A 23,271-nucleotide genomic window follows, 5' to 3' on the forward strand; every position below is an offset into this window, starting at 1 on the left:
CGTCATGGCAACAGCTGAGGCTAAGAAGTTTTTTGTCCAACAGAAATACTTTGAAGGAGGGGAAGGTACGGGTAAGCTATTAGCCTTGGTAATAAGAGCACAGAGAGAGTCTAACAGGGTGCGTTCACTGACCTCTGCAAGTGGGGAAATAGTTACCTCAGATCAGGATATTCTAGAGGTCTTTCGGGGATTCTATGAGGACACCTACTCCTCTAGACTAAGGGATAGACCAGAAGATATTGAGAACTTTCTGGATACAATCAATATGCCCACACTCCAGAGAACAGCAAAAGATATTAGAGGCCCCGATTTAATCTAGAAGAATTAGAGGAGGCCCTTAAAACAGTGCAGAATGAAAAAGCTCCAGGGGCAGATGGTTTACCGGGTGAGGTCTTTAGAACCTATAGCTCCTTGCTACTACCAGAATTACTGAAGTAATTAAAGTTGCCGAAAGAATGGGTGAATTTACCTAGCTTCATGAGTGATGCAATCATTGTGGTTATACCGAAACCTGGCAAAGACCTACTGTTACCAGATTCATATAGACCAGGGGTCAGGAACCTTTTTGGTAGAGAGAGCCATGAATGCCACATATTGCCAGTAGATAGGTAGTCCCAGTGTCACGGGTGCCCCTGCGATCTAAGTCTTGGATCGCAGACAATCCCATGCCCCTCTCCGTGGCGGCGCCCCTTTCCGAGCTCACTCAACCCACCCCTTTCCCGTCCCGGCTGGCCGGCACTCACAGACTTAATGGGCCAGTGCACCGCTGATTGGCGCTGCCAACTTCCCGGGTTTCTATAAATTCCGACGGCTACAAAATAGGTAGCCATAGCACATGTCCCCCAGTTTATAGGTAGGCACAGCACACGCCCCCAAGTAGATAGGTAGCCACAGCACATGCCCCCAGTATATAGGTAGCCCCAGCACATACTCCCAGTGGATAGGTAGCCCCAGCACATACTCCCAGTGGATAGGAAGCCAGAGCAAATACTCCCTGTAGATAGGTAGCCCCTGCACATATTCCCAGTAGATGGGTAGCCACAGCACATACTCCCAGTAGATGGGTAGTGACAGCACATACTCCCAGTGGATAGGAAGCCAGAGCAAATACTCCCTGTAGATAGCCACAGCACATACTCCCAGTAGATAGGTAGCCCCTGCACATATTCCCAGTAGATAGGTAGCCCCAGCACATACTCCTATTATATAGGTAACAACAGCACATACTCCCAGTGGATAGGAAGCCAGAGCAAATACTCCCTGTAGATAGCCACAGCACATACTCCCAGTAGATAGGTAGCCCCTGCACATATTCCCAGTAGATAGGTAGCCCCAGCACATACTCCTATTATATAGGTAACAACAGCACATACTCCCAGTGGATAGGAAGCCAGAGCAAATACTCCCTGTAGATAGGTAGCCACAGCATATACTCCCAGTAGATAGGTAACAACAGAACATACTTCCAGTAAATAGGTAGCCACAGCACATGCCCCCAAGTAGATAGGTAGCCACAGAACCTACTCCCAGCATATAGGTAGCCACAGCACATACTTCCAGTAGATAGGTAGCCACAGCACATGCCCCCAAGTAGATAGGTAGCCACAGCACATGCCCCCAAGTAGATGGGTAGCCACAGCACATACTCCCAGTATATAGGTAGCCCCAACACATGCTCCCATTAGATAGGTAGCAACAGCACATGCTCCCAGTAGATAGGTAGCCCCAGCACATACTCCCAGTAGATAGGTAGCCCCAGCACATACTCCCAGTAGATAGGAAGCCACAGCATATACTCCCAGTAGATAGGTAGTCCCAGCACATGCCCCCCAGTAGATAGGTAGTCACAGCAAAAAAAAAAGAGAACATTCACTTACCAGTGCTCCCTGCAGCCAGCTCCTCATCGCTCCCAGGCTCTTCTCTTTGACCCAGGCTTAGATGATGGCAGCGATGGCGCCTGGGTCGCTCCCTGTGTCCAGTAATCAGTCCAGTGAAGAGACACAGCAGCCATCACTATTTATTAAAGATCTGTCAGAGCCAGATGCAGCCAACAAAAGAGCCATATCTGGCTCCCGAGCCATAGGTTCCCTACCCCTGATATAGACCAATATCACTGTAGTGCAATGATGTGAAATTAATAGCTAAAGTACTGGCAAACAGGTTGGTCAGGGTAATACTGGCACTGATCCACGGAGATCAGACCGTTTTTATGCCAGGCAAGTCCACATCTATTAATCTTAGGCGACTATTTTTAAACCTACAATTACAGCAAGAGGGAGAAGGAAGTAGAGCAATTTTGAATGGCCTTTCTTATGGGCGATCATGAGGAAAGTGGGATTTGGATCCAAATATATTAAATGGGTACAGATGCTATTTGGCTCACCCAGAGCACCAATAAGGGCAAATGGGCTTCTGTCTGAGCCTTTTGCGCTTCACAGGGGTACTAGACAGGGGTGCCCATTATCCCCATTCCTATTTGCTCTGGCCATAGAGCCTTTGGCCTGCCTTGTTAGATCCTCTCCAGACATTCAGGGATTTAGCTACGGAACATTGGAGGAACGCATCGCTCTTTACGCAGATGATATGCTGCGGTTTGTAGGAGACGTGGAACGCTCTTTGGGCCCAATCATGGCTCTGTTGAATGATTTTGGCTGCTACTCTGGCCTAACAATAAATTTGCACAAGTCGGTTCTGATGCCATTAGATCCCATCCCACCCAACCTAGACCTGCACTAAATTCAATCGGTCGTTACTTTTAAATACCTAGGCATCTGGATGTCGCCTAGGGTGTCAGAATATGTAATATATCTTTTATCTTAATATAGACCCTCTGCTTGTGAGAGCGACATCCAAGGTAGATACGTGGTGCTTATGCCTCAATTTCTATATGCTCTCCACAATTCCCTGGTGTGGATTCCAACTGGAATCTTCAATAGAATACAAAAATTATTCAGAACACTTATTTGTTGTAAGAAATCAGCCAGAATTAGTTTAGAAACCCTACAAAGAGCTAAAGACCAAGGGGGGTTAGTGGTCCCAAACCCGTGGTTATATTTCCTAGCGGCACAAATGCTAGATTCTCTTCTGAAAAACGATTGAGATACCATGGCGGTGGTAGACCTTCGCTATACTTGCTAGAACTGGGAACACGGGGTAGACCACCTCACCGTATATACACTGTGACACTGATACGTAAACTATGGCAGAAAATTAAGAGTATACTCAGAATGAATGGTTTTACGCGGTTCTCACCGCTGTGGCAAAACCCTGAGCTACATGAAGTAATACAACTGGAGGGTTTTCAGAGATGGGAGATTAAGGGCATACACGGGCTACATCAGCTATACCTAGAGGGTGCTCTCAAAAAGCTGTGATCAATTGAGGGAGGAATTTCATCTTGTGCACGATTCCTTTTATCAATACCTACAGCTACGACACTCAGAAACTCAAAACAGGGTTGAGACCATACATATAGTAACACATAAGTTGATTGAGGATATACTGGCTACAGATGGCACAAAAGGATATATATCTAGGGTTTATAGTATGCTGTTGGAGGCCCAACATACACAGAATCCCCTTACCATCCGGGAAAAAATGGGAAGAAGATGTAGGACCTTTGACAGATGATCAATGGACTGAGGCACTCTTCATTATCCCCTCACTATCTGAGGCCCACCGGCTCTCTCAAATATATTACACAGGGTATATCGTACTCACTGGCTATACAGTACATATCAGTAGAATGCTATATCAAGCGAGGAAGCTTATTTCTATGTACTGGCTTCGTCCCTGAGCACCAAGGCTGGAGGCTTATGTTAAAAAACTAAACAACATTATAAGGCTGGAAAAGACTGTTTATTGTAAACGTAATAAAAGCAAATACAAAATTTGAACGCATTTGGGGCCCCTGACTGGATTCGCCGGGACTTCCCTCGATACACTTGAGGCGTCATCCCCTATCAGCATTCATGTAAAGGGGGGGAGGGTATCTGTGTCAGAGGGTGGGAGGGGGAAGTGGTGGTTATGTATAAAATGTTTTTTTTTAAAAAAACCCAATAAAAGATTTGAGCAAAAAAAAAAAAAAGAAATTGCTTTGTGAACAGAGTCTGGTACCAGGAATGACAACTTGTGGGGGATATCCCTGTTGAGTTGTCTGCTCGGGAATGGTAGTGGTAAATTGCAAACAAGTGTGGTAACATTCTATAATATACACAGCAGTAACCAGTCCTCACTAAATGATTAATCAATCACAGGGGACCAGTCATTGACCAGGCATCAATGGTAGTCAACTTATAAAAGCAAATGCCCTAAAGAAATATATAAAACTTAACATTTAATAAATCAAGGTAAAAAAATGGTCTCAGCATTTACATATACAAACAAACAGACGCAATTGTATTGTATGTCAAACCTAGTCAGGGACAATCAACACAAACCAGGACAATCAATCTTGGACAAATGCACAGTGTTTGAGGGCATAGAAATCCTTAGGCATATATTATGGCAGATATGGGGGAAAAATGCAGTTAATAGATAGGCTTGGTCTCGCCAATCTTCATCCCAGGGAGAAAGGCACAGCAATCAATTGGTTTTGATCTCACCTGTCTTCATCCAGGGCTAGGGAGTAGGGAAATCGGCTGTGACGTTATCCTAGTTCACCCTACTATATCTTAACCCTGACCCCATAAAATAGCTCCCGGCCCTTACAAGGGCGGTCCCCAGTCTGCCCCTAAGTGCAGCTATTATGCCCTCAAACTAGAGGATGCATGAAAATCAATTCCCTATGCGTTTCGTGTACCGGTAAGGGTGCACTCCTCAGGGGAATAGTGTGAAAATTATGGTTGAGGAAATAAGCTTCAGTCTAGAATGGACATCGGTCCATCATAGTTGTGGGAGGCGGGCAGTGGCTCGTCTTCCCCGTACAAGCATGGACCCAAACGCTAGGTTAGGAACAGCATCGGTGCCAAAGTTACTGTGCACGCGCCAGAAATAGGCTGAGAGAGGCCTGCCCACGCCACGCCTACGGCACATGACCTTCGAGCGGTACGTCATGGTTGTGGGAGGAGTCCAGGATCGGAGGTTGCTGAGTTGTGATCCAGCCTTACCCGCCCCGATATTGACATCACTGCACCTTAAACCGCCCCTCGATCGCGACGGGTGAGTATTGATTTCACTGGTAAGGGGGATTGTCTGCCTAACATTCTATAATACATCATGTTTGGACTGGGGTGGGAGTGGGGAGGGGGGGGGCGTAACCCCTGGGGATGAGAGGATGACCGAGTGTCTGTGTTAATTATTTTGTGTTCCCCTGCCCCCCTCTTTCCTACCTCCCCCTTCCCCCATCTGTTTCCCCCCAGAACAGGATATAACTATTTTGTAAGGACGTTAATCTGCCAGCCTATACCATATGATTTTGGACCTCCAAACCGAATCAGGACTCTATTACTGGCAAGAGAGGACTAAAGCTGATAACTGGAACTAAATACATTCCAATAACCTACTTTTCCTTTTCTTTCCTTCCCCGTCTTTCCTATGGGTCCTAGACCCAACGTTTGTATTGAAGACCCTATGTTGGGGTTTTGTTTTTTTGTTTCATAAAATTGAAAATTCAATAAATACAGTTGAAGAAAAAAAAACCCGGACGTGGGGATTTCGTAGATCAAGATAAAAGAGCAACACAGGTTAAATTTTATATTTAATTGCCTTAAGGGCACACTAGACAATACAGTACACACAATTGATATAAACAGTGAACAGAGCACAAAATACACGGGTAGCACTAAAAATCTAAGCAGTTCGTTGAGTAAGTTACCGTGTGGTGTGTGTTGTGTGTGTGTGGCTAAGGGAACCCGATAGACCACACCTTAAGTTCCTTCTCTGCTCTTGATGGTAAAGTGGTTCCCAGAAAAAGACGAGGCCCATTCGGTGGTGCCTGATTATATCAGATGCAGATACACCTCTGTACACCCCACGGAGAAGTCATGGGTCAATCCTACCTTGTGCTACAACCAGAGCCCTGGAGAGGACGTAGCTTCTCAAGGGGAAGTGGTAAATCCCTGGATCGCATTGAAACCAAACCTGACCCATTTTCTCTGGTCGAGATATCAATATCTCTGGATAGGACCAGAGTATCCTAGAGTGCCAAAAAATGGATTATTAGGATTTCCTGAAAATAACAAATCCAAAAATGTATTTGGTCTTCTGGTGAGACGGACCATAACTTCATAACTCTCCCTACTCGACTTGGTGATTTGAGAGTTTTAATGGCTCTTTGTTCGAGACTTAGAGGGCGGAGTGGGATGCCTGGAGTAGGTTTGTCTGCATAGGTCTTTGAAGCCCAGTCACATGCTGTTTGTCAACAATCAATTAGGCCCATTACGTAAGCTGAGGCTGGAATTTTTGAAGTTGGAATGTTAATATTTACTATTGTGATCACATGGCTATTTACAATGTCACTTCCTCTGTACTTTATATAAATTGTCACAATGTTGTATACATCTTGTTTAAAGAAGGCTCCAGGTCTAAGGAGCCAAAACGTAGTTTGACATGTGTGAATGAGTGTGACATTCAAGTCTTGGAGTGCTGCCATTTTTTCTATATGTGCATGGATCTTGGTCTAGACCCTTTTTTATCTTGCCTCTCGTCTTCCCAGGCTTTTAATTTATGCACGTCCCCACTGCAAGAAGTCTCCTGCTGCCCTAAATACGTGGCCGGGAGTAGGTGGAGACTTGCAGCAGGGGCGTGCATAAATGAAAAATGTGTTAAGAACCGCCCTCTATCCCCTAGACTGAACAAGCAGTCTAATTAGGACACCCTTTCAGCAGTAATCTGGTCATTTGTGTCCTTTTTAATATAATATAATTCTGGTTATTTCCTAATTATTATTTTATTTTTTTTTTTACTTTGCTTCACCTCCTTCCAGATATTGACACCAGGCGTCGAGCTGCTTGTGATCTTGTTCGTGGTTTGTGCAAGTTTTTTGAGGGTCCAGTCACCAATATCTTCTCTTGTTATGTGAATTCAATGCTACAGGAATATGCCAAGAATCCAGCAGTTAACTGGAAGCACAAAGATGCTGCTATCTACTTGGTGACATCGCTTGCATCCAAGGCACAAACACAGAAGGTCTGAGACTTTTTTTTTTTTATTTTTTAAAAGGTCCTTGTTTTGCATACAAAATAGGTTCTTTTAAGTTTGATCTAAAGTTGAATTAGTATGCAAGTTGGAACAGATATATTTTAATAAATTTGTCCTATTGACAATTGGCTTTTCCAAATTTAGTGCTGTCTTGGGAACAAGGTTTAACCATAAAACTTCATTAGACACCTTTCGGCTGATCTTTTCTGCCTGGGATCTTCCAGAGAGCTTCACCAGAGTTCAGTGCAATCTGTAACTAGGGGTCATCTACATGTTGGGTGTCCTTAAGTCGGGGACCGCCTGTACTGTGCACTTGTACAAATAGTGTGTTTACCCCTAGATCAATGACTAATTGGGGTACATTTTGTGTATTTCACTGAAAAAAATGGATTTGAATTAACTTTTAATAGACGTCTAAGACCAAATATGTTTGGGAGGGTCAATTAACTAAAAGTCTACCATTACGGTCTACGATGGCTCCTTAACATCGGGGTTAGTGGATAAGATCAAACACTTCACAATCCCTACTCCCACCAATGCTGTTAGATGTACACTAAAAATATACTCTATCGCTCACTTTAGTGGGTGCTCAGTATGCATAGCCTTTCACCCTAGATAAATGTATACTATAACTAGATGCATATTTACTCCATTATATGCACCTCATCACCATGCACATCATCATAGCTGTCAGATGCACGCTTCTCCTCATTTATGCATTTGTTATGCACCCTATATTGTGTTACATTCACATTATGCCGGTACATGCACGCGGTCTCTGTCTCAACGCATTTCAACCACTAATGATTGGGTTCATTAGGAGAGTATAGATTGTGCTGTCATAGGACATACTGTAGAACAGACTAACAAAATAAAAAAACAGGGTGCCCGCGTCCTTATGGTGGGCGCCGGCGGTAAGAGTCAGCCGCGAGTTGCAGCGACAAGATTCCGATATAAAAAGGAAACAAAGCCCCACCAATCTTCCCGTCCACCCAGAGATGTCACTCCATTGGCCTCTTGGTTCAGACTGGGCGACCAATCACTGTATGGCGGGAGGGGCTTATATTGGAGGTATCGTCATGACGAGTCCCACACTGAAAGTTGCTGTAAACACAAAGGGTAAGTATTTTCCTAAACTATATCTACTATCATAAGCACAAAATGATTCCTGCAGCATGGATAATGGTTTACTGTAGCATGGATCAAATAATATATTGACACGGCACAGCATGAATACTTCATGTCAGCCAGATAAATATGGTCTGACATGTCAAATATCATACTGATTCTTGCAGCATGGACTAACATAAAGCGGGCTGACATGCAGTATACACATTAATATAGAGTAATCAATATGGTCTGCGCGATATAGTCTGCATACAGTGCTGTCACACTGATTGTGTGACATACACCAAGGATTAAAATCGTAGGCAATCCTCTATCCTAACCATATATAAAAAATATACACATAATATTCTAAAATGACAGGGCAAAATTACATCTGGGGACATACAGTAAAATAATTATGGGTCAAGATGATTCCAATGCCCTATTTCACAGGACCTCATCTCAACCTTTTTAATTATGTACCCATACATGGACCAAAATACTTAATATGGCCACATTGTTAATGAAGGCCATATAGAGAGTTGTAGAAAGCTAGCAATATATGCAAAACCGAAATAAGTGGATTCATCACCATCCTAGAGATGACAGTAGTTATGATTGTGCCACCATAAAGGATGGATGACAAAGGATGGGAGGCTCCATAATGAGGAGCCCTCTAAAGTAGGAAATAACTCCATCGCGAAGGGCCCTCCTATAGATAATATGGAGTGCATTCCTTCTAACCTATTATCTAAATATCTGAATGCAGTGACAGGTATGCATATTGGAATAATCTCTATTCAGATATGGACTCATGCATAATATCCTGTCCGTTTTGCTCATGATAGTCTGATATCACTGTGATTTAAAGAAAGCGACGTAGATAAATTTGTCCCTCTATTGCCAACGAGTCTTAAAGGAAACCTACCACTTGAAGTGGCAGGTTTCTGATGGAAATACCGGGCACCAGCTCAGGGTGAGCTGGTGCCAGAGCTTATTTTTGTTAGTGTTTTAACCGCGGTATCGCGGTTTAAAACACTTTTTAAACTTTGTAGCCGGTGCAGGGAGGTACGCGCTTGGCGCTTACCATGCGCACGGCTCTCCTTCACTTCCTGTGTAGCCGCGCGCACGGTAAGCGCTGAGCGCGTACCTCCCTGCGCCGGCTATAAAGTTTTAAAAAGTGTTTTAAACCGCGATACCGCGGTTTAAAACACTAACAAAAATAAGCTCTGGCACCAGCTCACCCTGAGCTGGTGCCCGGTATTTCCATCTGAAAGCTGCCACTTCAAGTGGTAGGTTTCCTTTAAGAAAAGACATTAAACCAGTACAGCCAGATACTCCTCTTACGCCAGGGTAACGTACGATGATTTAGTCAAATGCGTAGAATGAAATTCCATCGTTCAAACCGGCTGGTTTGACACTATTCATCCATTGCGCCTCCTTTCTTAGTATTTTATTATCCCAATCACCTCTTCTTGGTGACCCTCGCCTTTTCATTTACATGGAAAGATGAGGCCATTGGATCTCCCTGATGAAATTGGTGTACATGATTAGATTGGTTTATCCCTGGCATTCCTCACATCCCCCACATGTTCAAGGATTAAGCTTTTAAACTCCCGGGAACGTCTGCCCACGTAGTTCAATGGTCATGTGATCACATAGATGACACCCATCGTTTGACAGTTCACAAATTCTGTTATCATGGGTAATACCTGTGGATGTACTTTTAAATGTTTTGCTTTGGCAGATGTATTCACATGCCTTGCATCTTCCACACTTAAAAGTCCTTTTAATCCGACATTTACCCAGCCAAATCATTTCCGAGAAAGAGGGGGTGAGGAAACTATGGACTAAACGGTCCTTTAGGTTCAGTCCTTTTCTGTAAGTGATAGATGGCTGACTCTCAAGCTTATCTTTAATATCTCCTTCTCACCAAAGGGGCCTGATTGTCAAACATATTTATAAGATGGATCACCCCCTCTTCCCTTTTCCTTGGAACTAGCAGATCCAACCTACTGGTGGTACGTGGGGCCCTTCTGGCTCGACAACTGTCATATGATACCCTCTTTGGAGAAATCTTCTCGTGAGGTCACTGGATTTCCTTTCTAAATTCATATCAGAGGAACAATTTCTATGGACCGGGAGAAATTGTTCATTGGGGTATACCTCGCTTTAGTGCTGGGGGATGATGGCTCTGCTAAGATAGTAGACTGTTTGATGCCGTAGGCTTACGGAAAACCGCAGTCTTTAACTTACCCCCCTCATTTTTCAGAATTTCCAATTCAAGGAATGTTTTTCTCTTTGGATCTCCGACATAAATTTTTAAACCTATAGAGTTTACGTTAAGTACATCTACAAACTCATTAAAGGCATCCATCATGTCTGTCCACGAGATCAGTACATCGTCGATTTACTTGAGCTAGATAAGCATCTTCGATGTCCATCTGTCTCTTCAATAAAGACAAAACACTCCCCCCACCAGCCCAGAAATAGGTTGGTGTATGTTGGGGCCATCTGGCTTCCCATCGCAGTACCTCTAAGCTGGTGGAAGAAGCGTCCATCAAACAAAGTAATTGTGCTCTAAATTAAATAGCACAAGATCAACAAGTTGGTTATGCCCCTATAAAAGAGTCCCTCTAAGGGAGAGGAAATGTTGGATTGCCCGAATACCCTTATCATGGGGTATTGAACTATAGAGCGCCTCAACATCTAAACTTGCAAGATGTGTATCCTGAGGCACTACTATATATCCTCCAATTTCATCAGGACATCCATGTCTCTGACGTATGAAGGTAGGGCAAGGACAAATGGTCTCAAGATTGTCCACATAGGTACTTATACCAAGTGTCAGACTATTAAAGCCTGACACAATGGGGCGGCCCTTGAGGGGAGAATACCCCTTATGCACTTTGGTAAACCGTAAAAAGTAGCAATAGTCGGTTACCTAGGAATTAGGGAAAGAGGAGCATGAAGTACTATCAGGCCATCCTCCAATGCTTTTGAGTAGATTAAGTTGGATGGCAAAGGCCTGTGTGGGATCTCTAGTCAAAACCCTGTAACATTCTACATCAAGGAGAATGGTGAGACACATCTAGATATAGTCATTCCTATTCAGAATGATTATATTCCCGCCTTTGTCAGATGATTTCAAAACATTATTTTGGTATTTTTCTAATGATAATAAAGCATTTATCTGGACTTTATTCAGATTACCCTGAAATCTGAGGACTGTATTTTAGATTTAGATATTTTCAAAAACCACCAGTTCCTCAAAGATGTCTATGGCATCAGTGTCAGTCGGGGTCTGATGCTTTACTCTTATGGTTAAGTCGCTTCCTATTTCCCAGTTCCCAATGGGACAGGTCTTCCATCCTATACAGCTCATTTACCTTGTCAACCCACGTACACATTGTGGGAGGGTATTCTGAAAGCCAAAGCTTAATGCAATTCCTAAGTCATCTAGCCATTTTTCTAAAGAGGTTGGGGTCTCAGATCACTATGCCCTATCTTTGCGCCCAGCCCTCTACTAGATTATGGTTCTGATAGCAATTCTGTTAGCCATGACTCTCTAGGTGTCTGTGACAGTCTTGCTAATATACGTGGACACATTTGTATTTACTCTGTGTGTTTGTAGAAAGTCTAGTGGGGGACATCTGTTCTTAACTAGTTTGAGAAGTGCCGTCTTGTCTGGGTCAGCTAATTTTAATTCCTTGGCTGTGTACTCCTTCAGATGTTTCCAGATTGAGTAATCTAATGGAAGGTTAGGATCTATTACCTGTGGCAACAGGCAAGCAGGCAGCTCATCTGGGATTGGGGGCAGGAGGCTATATTTCTTTTGTATGTTCTGCCAAACTCTGATAGTGGAGAAGAGCAAATGGCTATTACTACGTGTAACGTGTTTATGGGGTATACCCCAAAGCTGCAGTCGTTCAGAAAGCGTGAGCAAGCTTTGCTCTGAGGCACACAAAGGTGCCTGTTTCCTGACTAGAGTGCCAGCCTTGTGTATGTGTTACCCAATACGTTTTGGTAAGGTATGGGAGCCCCAGACCCCCTTTTTTTATTTTGGATCTGTTGCATGTAGTATAGCCTAGATTTTTTTTAAAGACCCGAATAGAGGAGGAGAACAGTCTACGTGCACATAAAAGGTATGATCTGAGAATTGCAATGGGAATTGTATGGAGAAGGTAGGTGAACTTGGGTATAATGTATTTCCTGAGTAGATTTGTTCTACCTATCCAAGACCCAAAGGCAGAGGTCACACTAACATTTTTCCAGAAGGGTAAAAATACTCCTCTCACCATTTTTGAGGAGTATTTTTACCCGAGGAGGAGTATGAAAATTTCGGTAAAACACAGCATGCACAACACTACACTACACTCCACTCACACAGCATGCACACCACTACACACAGCACGCACACCACTACACACAGCACGCACACCACTACACACAGCACGCACAGCACGCACACCACTACACTACACTCACACCACTACACTACACTACACTCACACAGCACGCACACCACTACACTACACTCCACTCACACAGCACGCACACCACTACACTACACTCCACTCACACAGCACGCACACCACTACACTACACTCCACTCACACAGCACGCACACCACTACACTACACTCCACTCACACAGCACGCACACCACTACACTACACTCCACTCACACAGCACGCACACCACTACACTACACTCCACTCACACAGCACGCACACCACTACACTACACTCCACTCACACAGCACGCACACCACTACACTACACTCCACTCACACAGCACGCACACCACTACACTACACTCCACTCACACAGCACGCACACCACTACACTACACTCCACTCACACAGCACGCACACCACTACACTACACTCCACTCACACAGCACGCACACCACTACACTACACTCCACTCACACAGCACGCACACCACTACACTACACTCCACTCACACAGCACGCACACCACTACACTACACTCCACTCACACAGCACGCACACCACTACACTACACTCCACTCACACAGCACGCACACCACTACACTACACTCCACTCACACAGCACGCACACCACTACACTACACTCCACTCACACAGCACGCACACCACTACACTACACTCCACTCACACAGCACGCACACCACTACACTACACTCCACTCCACTCACACAGCACGCACACCACTACACTACACTCCACTCACACAGCACGCACACCACTACACTACACTCCACTCCACTCACACAGCACGCACACCACTACACTACACTCCACTCCACTCACACAGCACGCACACCACTACACTACACTCCACTCCACTCACACAGCACGCACACCACTACACTACACTCCACTCACACAGCACGCACACCACTACACTCCACTCCACTCACACAGCACGCACACCACTACACTACACTCCACTCACACAGCACGCACACCACTACACTACACTCCACTCACACAGCACGCACACCACTACACTACACTCCACTCACACAGCACGCACACCACTACACTACACTCCACTCACACAGCACGCACACCACTACACTACACTCCACTCACACAGCACGCACACCACTACACTACACTCCACTCACACAGCACGCACACCACTACACTACACTCCACTCACACAGCACGCACACCACTACACTACACTCCACTCACACAGCACGCACACCACTACACTACACTCCACTCACACAGCACGCACACCACTACACTACACTCCACTCACACAGCACGCACACCACTACACTACACTCCACTCACACAGCACGCACACCACTACACTACACTCCACTCACACAGCACGCACACCACTACACTACACTCCACTCCACTCCACTCACACAGCACGCACACCACTACACTACACTCCACTCACACAGCACGCACACCACTACACTACACTCCACTCCACTCCACTCACACAGCACGCACACCACTACACTACACTCCACTCCACTCCACTCACACAGCACGCACACCACTACACTACACTCCACTCCACTCCACTCACACAGCACGCACACCACTACACTACACTCCACTCCACTCCACTCACACAGCACGCACACCACTACACTACACTCCACTCCACTCCACTCACACAGCACGCACACCACTACACTACACTCCACTCACACAGCACGCACACCACTACACTACACTCCACTCCACTCCACTCACACAGCACGCACACCACTACACTACACTCCACTCCACTCCACTCACACAGCACGCACACCACTACACTACACTCCACTCCACTCCACTCACACAGCACGCACACCACTACACTACACTCCACTCCACTCCACTCACACAGCACGCACACCACTACACTACACTCCACTCCACTCCACTCACACAGCACGCACACCACTCCACTCCACTCCACTCACACAGCACGCACACCACTCCACTCCACTCCACTCACACAGCACGCACACCACTCCACTCCACTCCACTCCACTCACACAGCACGCACACCACTCCACTCCACTCCACTCCACTCACACAGCACGCACACCACTACACTCCACTCCACTCCACTCACACAGCACGCACACCACTACACTCCACTCCACTCCACTCACACAGCACGCACACCACTACACTCCACTCCACTCCACTCACACAGCACGCACACCACTACACTCCACTCCACTCCACTCACACAGCACGCACACCACTACACTACACTCCACTCACACAGCACGCACACCACTACACTACACTCCACTCACACAGCACGCACACCACTACACTACACTCCACTCACACAGCACGCACACCACTACACTACACTCCACTCACACAGCACGCACACCACTACACTACACTCCACTCACACAGCACGCACACCACTACACTACACTCCACTCACACAGCACGCACACCACTACACTACACTCCACTCACACAGCACGCACACCACTACACTACACTCCACTCACACAGCACGCACACCACTACACTACACTCCACTCACACAGCACGCACACCACTACACTACACTCCACTCCACTCCACTCACACAGCACGCACACCACTACACTACACTCCACTCCACTCCACTCACACAGCACGCACACCACTACACTACACTCCACTCACACAGCACGCACACCACTCCACTCCACTCCACTCACACAGCACGCACACCACTCCACTCCACTCCACTCACACAGCACGCACACCACTCCACTCCACTCCACTCCACTCACACAGCACGCACACCACTACACTACACTCCACTCACACAGCACGCACACCACTACACTACACTCCACTCACACAGCACGCACACCACTCCACTACACTCCACTCACACAGCACGCACACCACTCCACTCCACTCCACTCACACAGCACGCACACCACTACACTACACTCCACTCACACAGCACGCACACCACTCCACTCCACTCCACTCACACAGCACGCACACCACTCCACTCCACTCCACTCACACAGCACGCACACCACTACACTACACTCCACTCACACAGCACGCACACCACTACACTACACTCCACTCACACAGCACGCACACCACTACACTACACTCCACTCACACAGCACGCACACCACTACACTACACTCCACTCACACAGCACGCACACCACTACACTACACTCCACTCACACAGCACGCACACCACTACACTACACTCCACTCACACAGCACGCACACCACTACACTACACTCCACTCACACAGCACGCACACCACTACACTACACTCCACTCACACAGCACGCACACCACTACACTACACTCCACTCACACAGCACGCACACCACTACACTACACTCCACTCACACAGCACGCACACCACTACACTACACTCCACTCACACAGCACGCACACCACTCCACTCCACTCCACTCCACTCACACAGCACGCACACCACTCCACTCCACTCCACTCCACTCACACAGCACGCACACCACTACACTCCACTCCACTCCACTCACACAGCACGCACACCACTACACTACACTCCACTCCACTCCACTCACACAGCACGCACACCACTACACTACACTCCACTCCACTCCACTCACACAGCACGCACACCACTCCACTCCACTCCACTCACACAGCACGCACACCACTCCACTCCACTCCACTCACACAGCACGCACACCACTCCACTCCACTCCACTCCACTCACACAGCACGCACACCACTCCACTCCACTCCACTCCACTCACACAGCACGCACACCACTACACTCCACTCCACTCCACTCACACAGCACGCACACCACTACACTCCACTCCACTCCACTCACACAGCACGCACACCACTACACTCCACTCCACTCCACTCACACAGCACGCACACCACTACACTCCACTCCACTCCACTCACACAGCACGCACACCACTACACTCCACTCCACTCCACTCACACAGCACGCACACCACTACACTCCACTCCACTCCACTCACACAGCACGCACACCACTCCACTCCACTCCACTCCACTCACACAGCACGCACACCACTCCACTCCACTCCACTCCACTCACACAGCACGCACACCACTCCACTCCACTCCACTCCACTCACACAGCACGCACACCACTCCACTCCACTCACACAGCACGCACACCACTCCACTCCACTCCACTCCACTCACACAGCACGCACACCACTCCACTCCACTCCACTCCACTCACACAGCACGCACACCACTACACTCCACTCCACTCCACTCACACAGCACGCACACCACTACACTCCACTCCACTCCACTCACACAGCACGCACACCACTCCACTCCACTCCACTCCACTCACACAGCACGCACACCACTACACTCCACTCCACTCCACTCACACAGCACGCACACCACTACACTCCACTCCACTCCACTCACACAGCACGCACACCACTCCACTCCACTCCACTCCACTCACACAGCACGCACACCACTCCACTCCACTCCACTCACACAGCACGCACACCACTCCACTCCACTCCACTCCACTCACACAGCACGCACACCACTACACTACACTCCACTCACACAGCACGCACACCACTACACTACACTCCACTCACACAGCACGCACACCACTCCACTCCACTCCACTCCACTCACACAGCACGCACACCACTACACTCCACTCCACTCACACAGCACGCACACCACTCCACTCCACGCACACAGCACGCACACCACTCCACTCCACTCCACTCCACTCCACTCACACAGCACGCACACCACTACACTCCACTCCACTCCACTCACACAGCACGCACACCACTCCACTCCACTCCACTCCACTCACACAGCACGCACACCACTACACTCCACTCCACTCCACTCACACAGCACGCACACCACTACACTCCACTCCACTCCACTCACACAGCACGCACACCACTCCACTCCACTCCACTCCACTCACACAGCACGCACACCACTCCACTCCACTCCACTCACACAGCACGCACACCACTCCACTCCACTCCACTCCACTCACACAGCACGCACACCACTACACTACACTCCACTCACACAGCACGCACACCACTACACTACACTCCACTCACACAGCACGCACACCACTCCACTCCACTCCACTCCACTCACACAGCACGCACACCACTACACTCCACTCCACTCACACAGCACGCACACCACTCCACTCCACGCACACAGCACGCACACCACTCCACTCCACTCCACTCCACTCCACTCACACAGCACGCACACCACTACACTACACTCCACTCCACTCCACTCACACAGCACGCACACCACTACACTACACTCCACTCCACTCCACTCACACAGCACGCACACCACTACACTCCACTCCACTCCACTCACACAGCACGCACACCACTACACTCCACTCCACTCCACTCACACAGCACGCACACCACTACACTCCACTCCACTCCACTCACACAGCACGCACACCACTACACTCCACTCCACTCCACTCACACAGCACGCACACCACTACACTCCACTCCACTCCACTCACACAGCACGCACACCACTACACTCCACTCCACTCCACTCACACAGCACGCACACCACTACACTCCACTCCACTCCACTCACACAGCACGCACACCACTACACTCCACTCCACTCCACTCACACAGCACGCACACCACTACACTCCACTCCACTCCACTCACACAGCACGCACACCACTACACTCCACTCCACTCCACTCACACAGCACGCACACCACTACACTCCACTCCACTCCACTCCACTCACACAGCACGCACACCACTACACTCCACTCCACTCCACTCCACTCACACAGCACGCACACCACTACACTCCACTCCACTCCACTCCACTCACACAGCACGCACACCACTACACTCCACTCCACTCCACTCCACTCACACAGCACGCACACCACTACACTCCACTCCACTCCACTCCACTCACACAGCACGCACACCACTACACTCCACTCCACTCCACTCCACTCACACAGCACGCACACCACTCCACTCCACTCCACTCACACAGCACGCACACCACTCCACTCCACTCCACGCACACCACTCCACTCCACTCCACTCCACTCCACTCCACTCACACAGCACGCACACCACTCCACTCCACTCCACTCCACTCACACAGCACGCACTCCACTCCACTCCACTCCACTCCACTCCACTCACACAGCACGCACACCACTCCACTCCACTCCACTCACACAGCACGCACTCCACTCCACTCCACTCCACTCACACAGCACGCACACCACTCCACTCCACTCCACTCCACTCACACAGCACGCACACCACTCCACTCCACTCCACTCACACAGCACGCACACCACTCCACTCCACTCCACTCCACTCCACTCACACAGCACGCACACCACTCCACTCCACTCCACTCACACAGCACGCACACCACTCCACTCCACTCCACTCCACTCACACAGCACGCACACCACTCCACTCCACTCCACTCACACAGCACGCACACCACTCCACTCCACTCCACTCACACAGCACGCACACCACTCCACTCCACTCCACTCCACTCACACAGCACGCACACCACTCCACTCCACTCCACTCCACTCACACAGCACGCACACCACTCCACTCCACTCCACTCCACTCACACAGCACGCACACCACTCCACTCCACTCCACTCACACAGCACGCACACCACTCCACTCCACTCCACTCACACAGCACGCACACCACTCCACTCCACTCACACAGCACGCACACCACTCCACTCCACTCCACTCCACTCACACAGCACGCACACCACTCCACTCCACTCCACTCACACAGCACGCACACCACTCCACTCCACTCCACTCCACTCACACAGCACGCACACCACTACACTCCACTCCACTCACCCAGCACGCACACCACTCCACTCCACTCCACTCACCCAGCACGCACACCACTCCACTCCACTCCACTCACACAGCACGCACACCACTCCACTCCACTCCACTCCACTCACCCAGCACGCACACCACTACACTCCACTCCACTCACCCAGCACGCACACCACTCCACTCCACTCCACTCACCCAGCACGCACACCACTCCACTCCACTCCACTCACCCAGCACGCACACCACTCCACTCCACTCCACTCACCCAGCACGCACACCACTCCACTCCACTCCACTCACCCAGCACGCACACCACTCCACTCCACTCCACTCACCCAGCACGCACACCACTCCACTCCACTCCACTCACCCAGCACGCACACCACTCCACTCCACTCACCCAGCACGCACACCACTACACTCCACTCACCCAGCACGCACACAAGACTCCACTCACCCAGCACGCACACAAGACTACACTCACCCAGCACGCACACAAGACTACACTCACCCAGCACGCACACAAGACTACACTCACCCAGCACGCACACAAGACTACACTCACCCAGCACGCACACAAGACTACACTCACCCAGCACGCACACAAGACTACACTCACCCAGCACGCACACAAGACTACACTCACCCAGCACGCACACAAGACTACACTCACCCAGCACGCACACAAGACTACACTCACCCAGCACGCACACAAGACTACACTCACCCAGCACGCACACAAGACTACACTCACCCAGCACGCACACAAGACTACACTCACCCAGCACGCACACAAGACTACACTCACCCAGCACGCACACAAGACTACACTCACCCAGCACGCACACAAGACTACACTCACCCAGCACGCACACAAGACTACACTCACCCAGCACGCACACAAGACTACACTCACCCAGCACGCACACAAGACTACACTCACCCAGCACGCACACAAGACTACACTCACCCAGCACGCACACAAGACTACACTCACCCAGCACGCACACAAGACTACACTCTGTCCACAGGTCTCACTCCGGGTCTCTCCGGCACGCCCCTTAGTCACGTGCCCCGCTGAGCGGCCTGGCGCGCGCTGCGATCGCGCTAGTGACATTTCCCTCTTTTGCAGCGCGCGCCGGGCCGCTCAGCCTGTGCGCTACAGGGAATAATTGCCATGCGTTCTTTTACGCATGGCAATTATTTTGGGGGGTAATGGCGCCTCATCATGCGTCTATGACGCGTGGTGAGGCGTTAATGCGACCTCTGCCCAAAGGGTATCTTTAACTGCCGCAGTTGTGTGTCAACAGATTTCAGGAGCGGGATATAGTTAAGCCGAAAGGTCTGATGGGTCTTTTGGTAATTGTATGCCTAGATATTTGAGTGATTTTTGTGGCCATTGGAATTTTGAGTTGCTTTTTAACTTTGCTAAGTGTGGAAGTAATGTAATATTGAGGATCTCTGATTTTTCGAAGTTGACCTTTAATATTAGATAACTTGCCACTTTTCTCCTGCAGGTCATCTAGCAATGGCTTTAGCATTCACCTTTTAGCGAGTGTGGATGGTGCAATGTCCTGGAATATTGATATTTCGTGTGTCTGGTATTAAAGCTCTTTAAGGTCTCTGGCCCCTTTCAAGATGTCTGTGGCATCCGTATACTTCAGCAGGCCGCATATGATGTCTCTAGGTGGTTCAGTCGCACGCGGTTTAGGTCTCAGAGCCCTATTGATTCTTTCAATGTGTATAAGGCCAGCTCTTTCTTGTCCCAGTATACTTGTAAATATGTCGGCAGCTACTTTAGGGAGATCGTGTGTTATGTCTTCTGGCAATTCCCTTAACCGAACATTTCTGTGCCTACTGCGGTTTCCCTAATGCTATACTCATAGCAGGGCTGTATTTAGTTGAGCTTTCTGTTTGACTATGGAGCCATGGCCACCACCTCTCCAAATTGTAGCAATGCTGACTGAGCTCCCTCAAATTCCTCCACTCTGACCCCTATTTGCCTTATGTCAGCTTTAGTTGGCCAGTTCCTTGGCTATGGGGTTCAGGGCCTGGTGCAAGGCATTGTTAATAAAGTTACTGGAGACTGGGTCTGCGGAGGTCTCCCCGTATGCTTTACAGTTCTCACCAATGCTGTCCTGCTCAGTACTCTGCGTCTTCCCGTGCGGGCACCATCTTGGATAACTTGCCTGGTGGCGTCTTCATCTTTTTCTTCAACAATTTATCCAATTCCTGTTGCTGCTTTCCCATTTTGGTGAGTCCTTTCGGGTCTTGGGCGTTGGGGTTCCCGTATGTGACCATCTGGTCTGAGTAAGAGCTATTTTAGTTGGCTTTGTGTGAGAAGTGCTGGGAGCAGTCATCTAGCAACGCGGCTTGGCTCCGCCCACCGGTCCTCTTCGTTTAGACCAAGATCTTTGCATCGCTTCCTATCTTTGATTAACATGAACTTTGCCCATCTTAATTTTCTGGTGAATAGGCTAGGTCCTTCATCCAAGTAAACAGGTCGAAGTTGGTTGTGGGGACAAAGTATAAACCCCTTGATAAAAACGCTCACATCCACCACTGAGAGGGGTTGGTCAGATTAATCATTTTAAGTGTCATTCCTTGATGTGTTCTTATTTGGGGAAAAAATCTGTTGATTTTCTGTTTGATACAGTCATGGAGGATAAAGCTCGAGTCCTATTATATAGACTGGGTCCTACCGACCTCTCAATAGATATTCCGTAATAGGGAGGCCATGGGAACAAGGATTAACCATAAAACTTCACAAGACACCTTTCGGCTGATCTTTTCTGCCTGGGACCTTCCAGAGAGTTTCACCAGAGTTCACAGTGGACAGAAAGGTCAATCTGTAACTACGGGTCATCTACCAGTTGGGTGCCATTTAGTCGTGGACCACCTGTACTGTATACTTGTACAAATAGTGTTTACCCCTAGATCAATGACTAATTAGGGTACATTTTGTGCAAGGGTAAAATAGTATGTTTGTAACAGTAATGATTAGCCTAACCATTCAGATGGAAGTGCACTTTCGTATTGTTGATGGTTTTTATATCTTTACAGCACGGCATAACACAAGCTAACGAGCTTGTGAACTTGACAGAATTCTTCATTTCTCACATCCTTCCTATTCTCAAGTCTGCAAATGGTAAGTAATAAAGGCGTGACATTAGAACAACTATAAGCTGTAATTTTGGCTTCCCTGCTACTCTTTCCTGCTGCGTCCTTCCTTCTCTCTTGGCCCTTTTTGTTTCTCCCAGCCATATTATTACTAGAGAACAGGAGAAGTCTTTCCTGCAGCTAAGTGTGCCAAGCACATCAAGGCAGAATAGGCAAATTAAGTATATTATCAGAAACTTGCATGATTCAGGGATGGATTATAGGCATTCCTGTATTAAGCCATTTCCAGTCAAAGGTAATGAGTTTTTTGTATTTTTACAGTTAATGAATACCCTGTGCTCAAAGCTGATGGAATAAAGTATGTCATGTTCTTCAGGAATCAGGTATTGGTCCAGTAAGGTAATGTTGACCCGTTTTGCAGGTGGCTGTACCTTCGTTCTGAGCCGTTCTACCCGAGGAAAACTTAACTTTTCATCTGACGTAACAATATCAGTAGTTTAGTTTTTGCACACTTGAAC

General features: G+C 48.4%; 1 protein-coding gene across 1 annotated transcript in view; it reads left to right on the top strand.

Moving 5' to 3' along the window:
- Positions 1-23,271, top strand: part of CSE1L (chromosome segregation 1 like) — a 245,821-nt gene that overhangs the window by 56,622 nt on the left and 165,928 nt on the right. The window contains exons 5-7 of the mRNA XM_072110531.1: positions 6,926-7,128; positions 22,697-22,781; positions 23,075-23,136. Of these exons, the coding sequence (XP_071966632.1) occupies positions 6,926-7,128; positions 22,697-22,781; positions 23,075-23,136 (350 nt within the window). The remainder of the gene's footprint in view (positions 1-6,925; positions 7,129-22,696; positions 22,782-23,074; positions 23,137-23,271) is intronic.

Source organism: Engystomops pustulosus, chromosome 6, assembly GCF_040894005.1.
Source record: "Engystomops pustulosus chromosome 6, aEngPut4.maternal, whole genome shotgun sequence".
NCBI classification, from domain to species: Eukaryota; Metazoa; Chordata; class Amphibia; order Anura; family Leptodactylidae; genus Engystomops; species Engystomops pustulosus.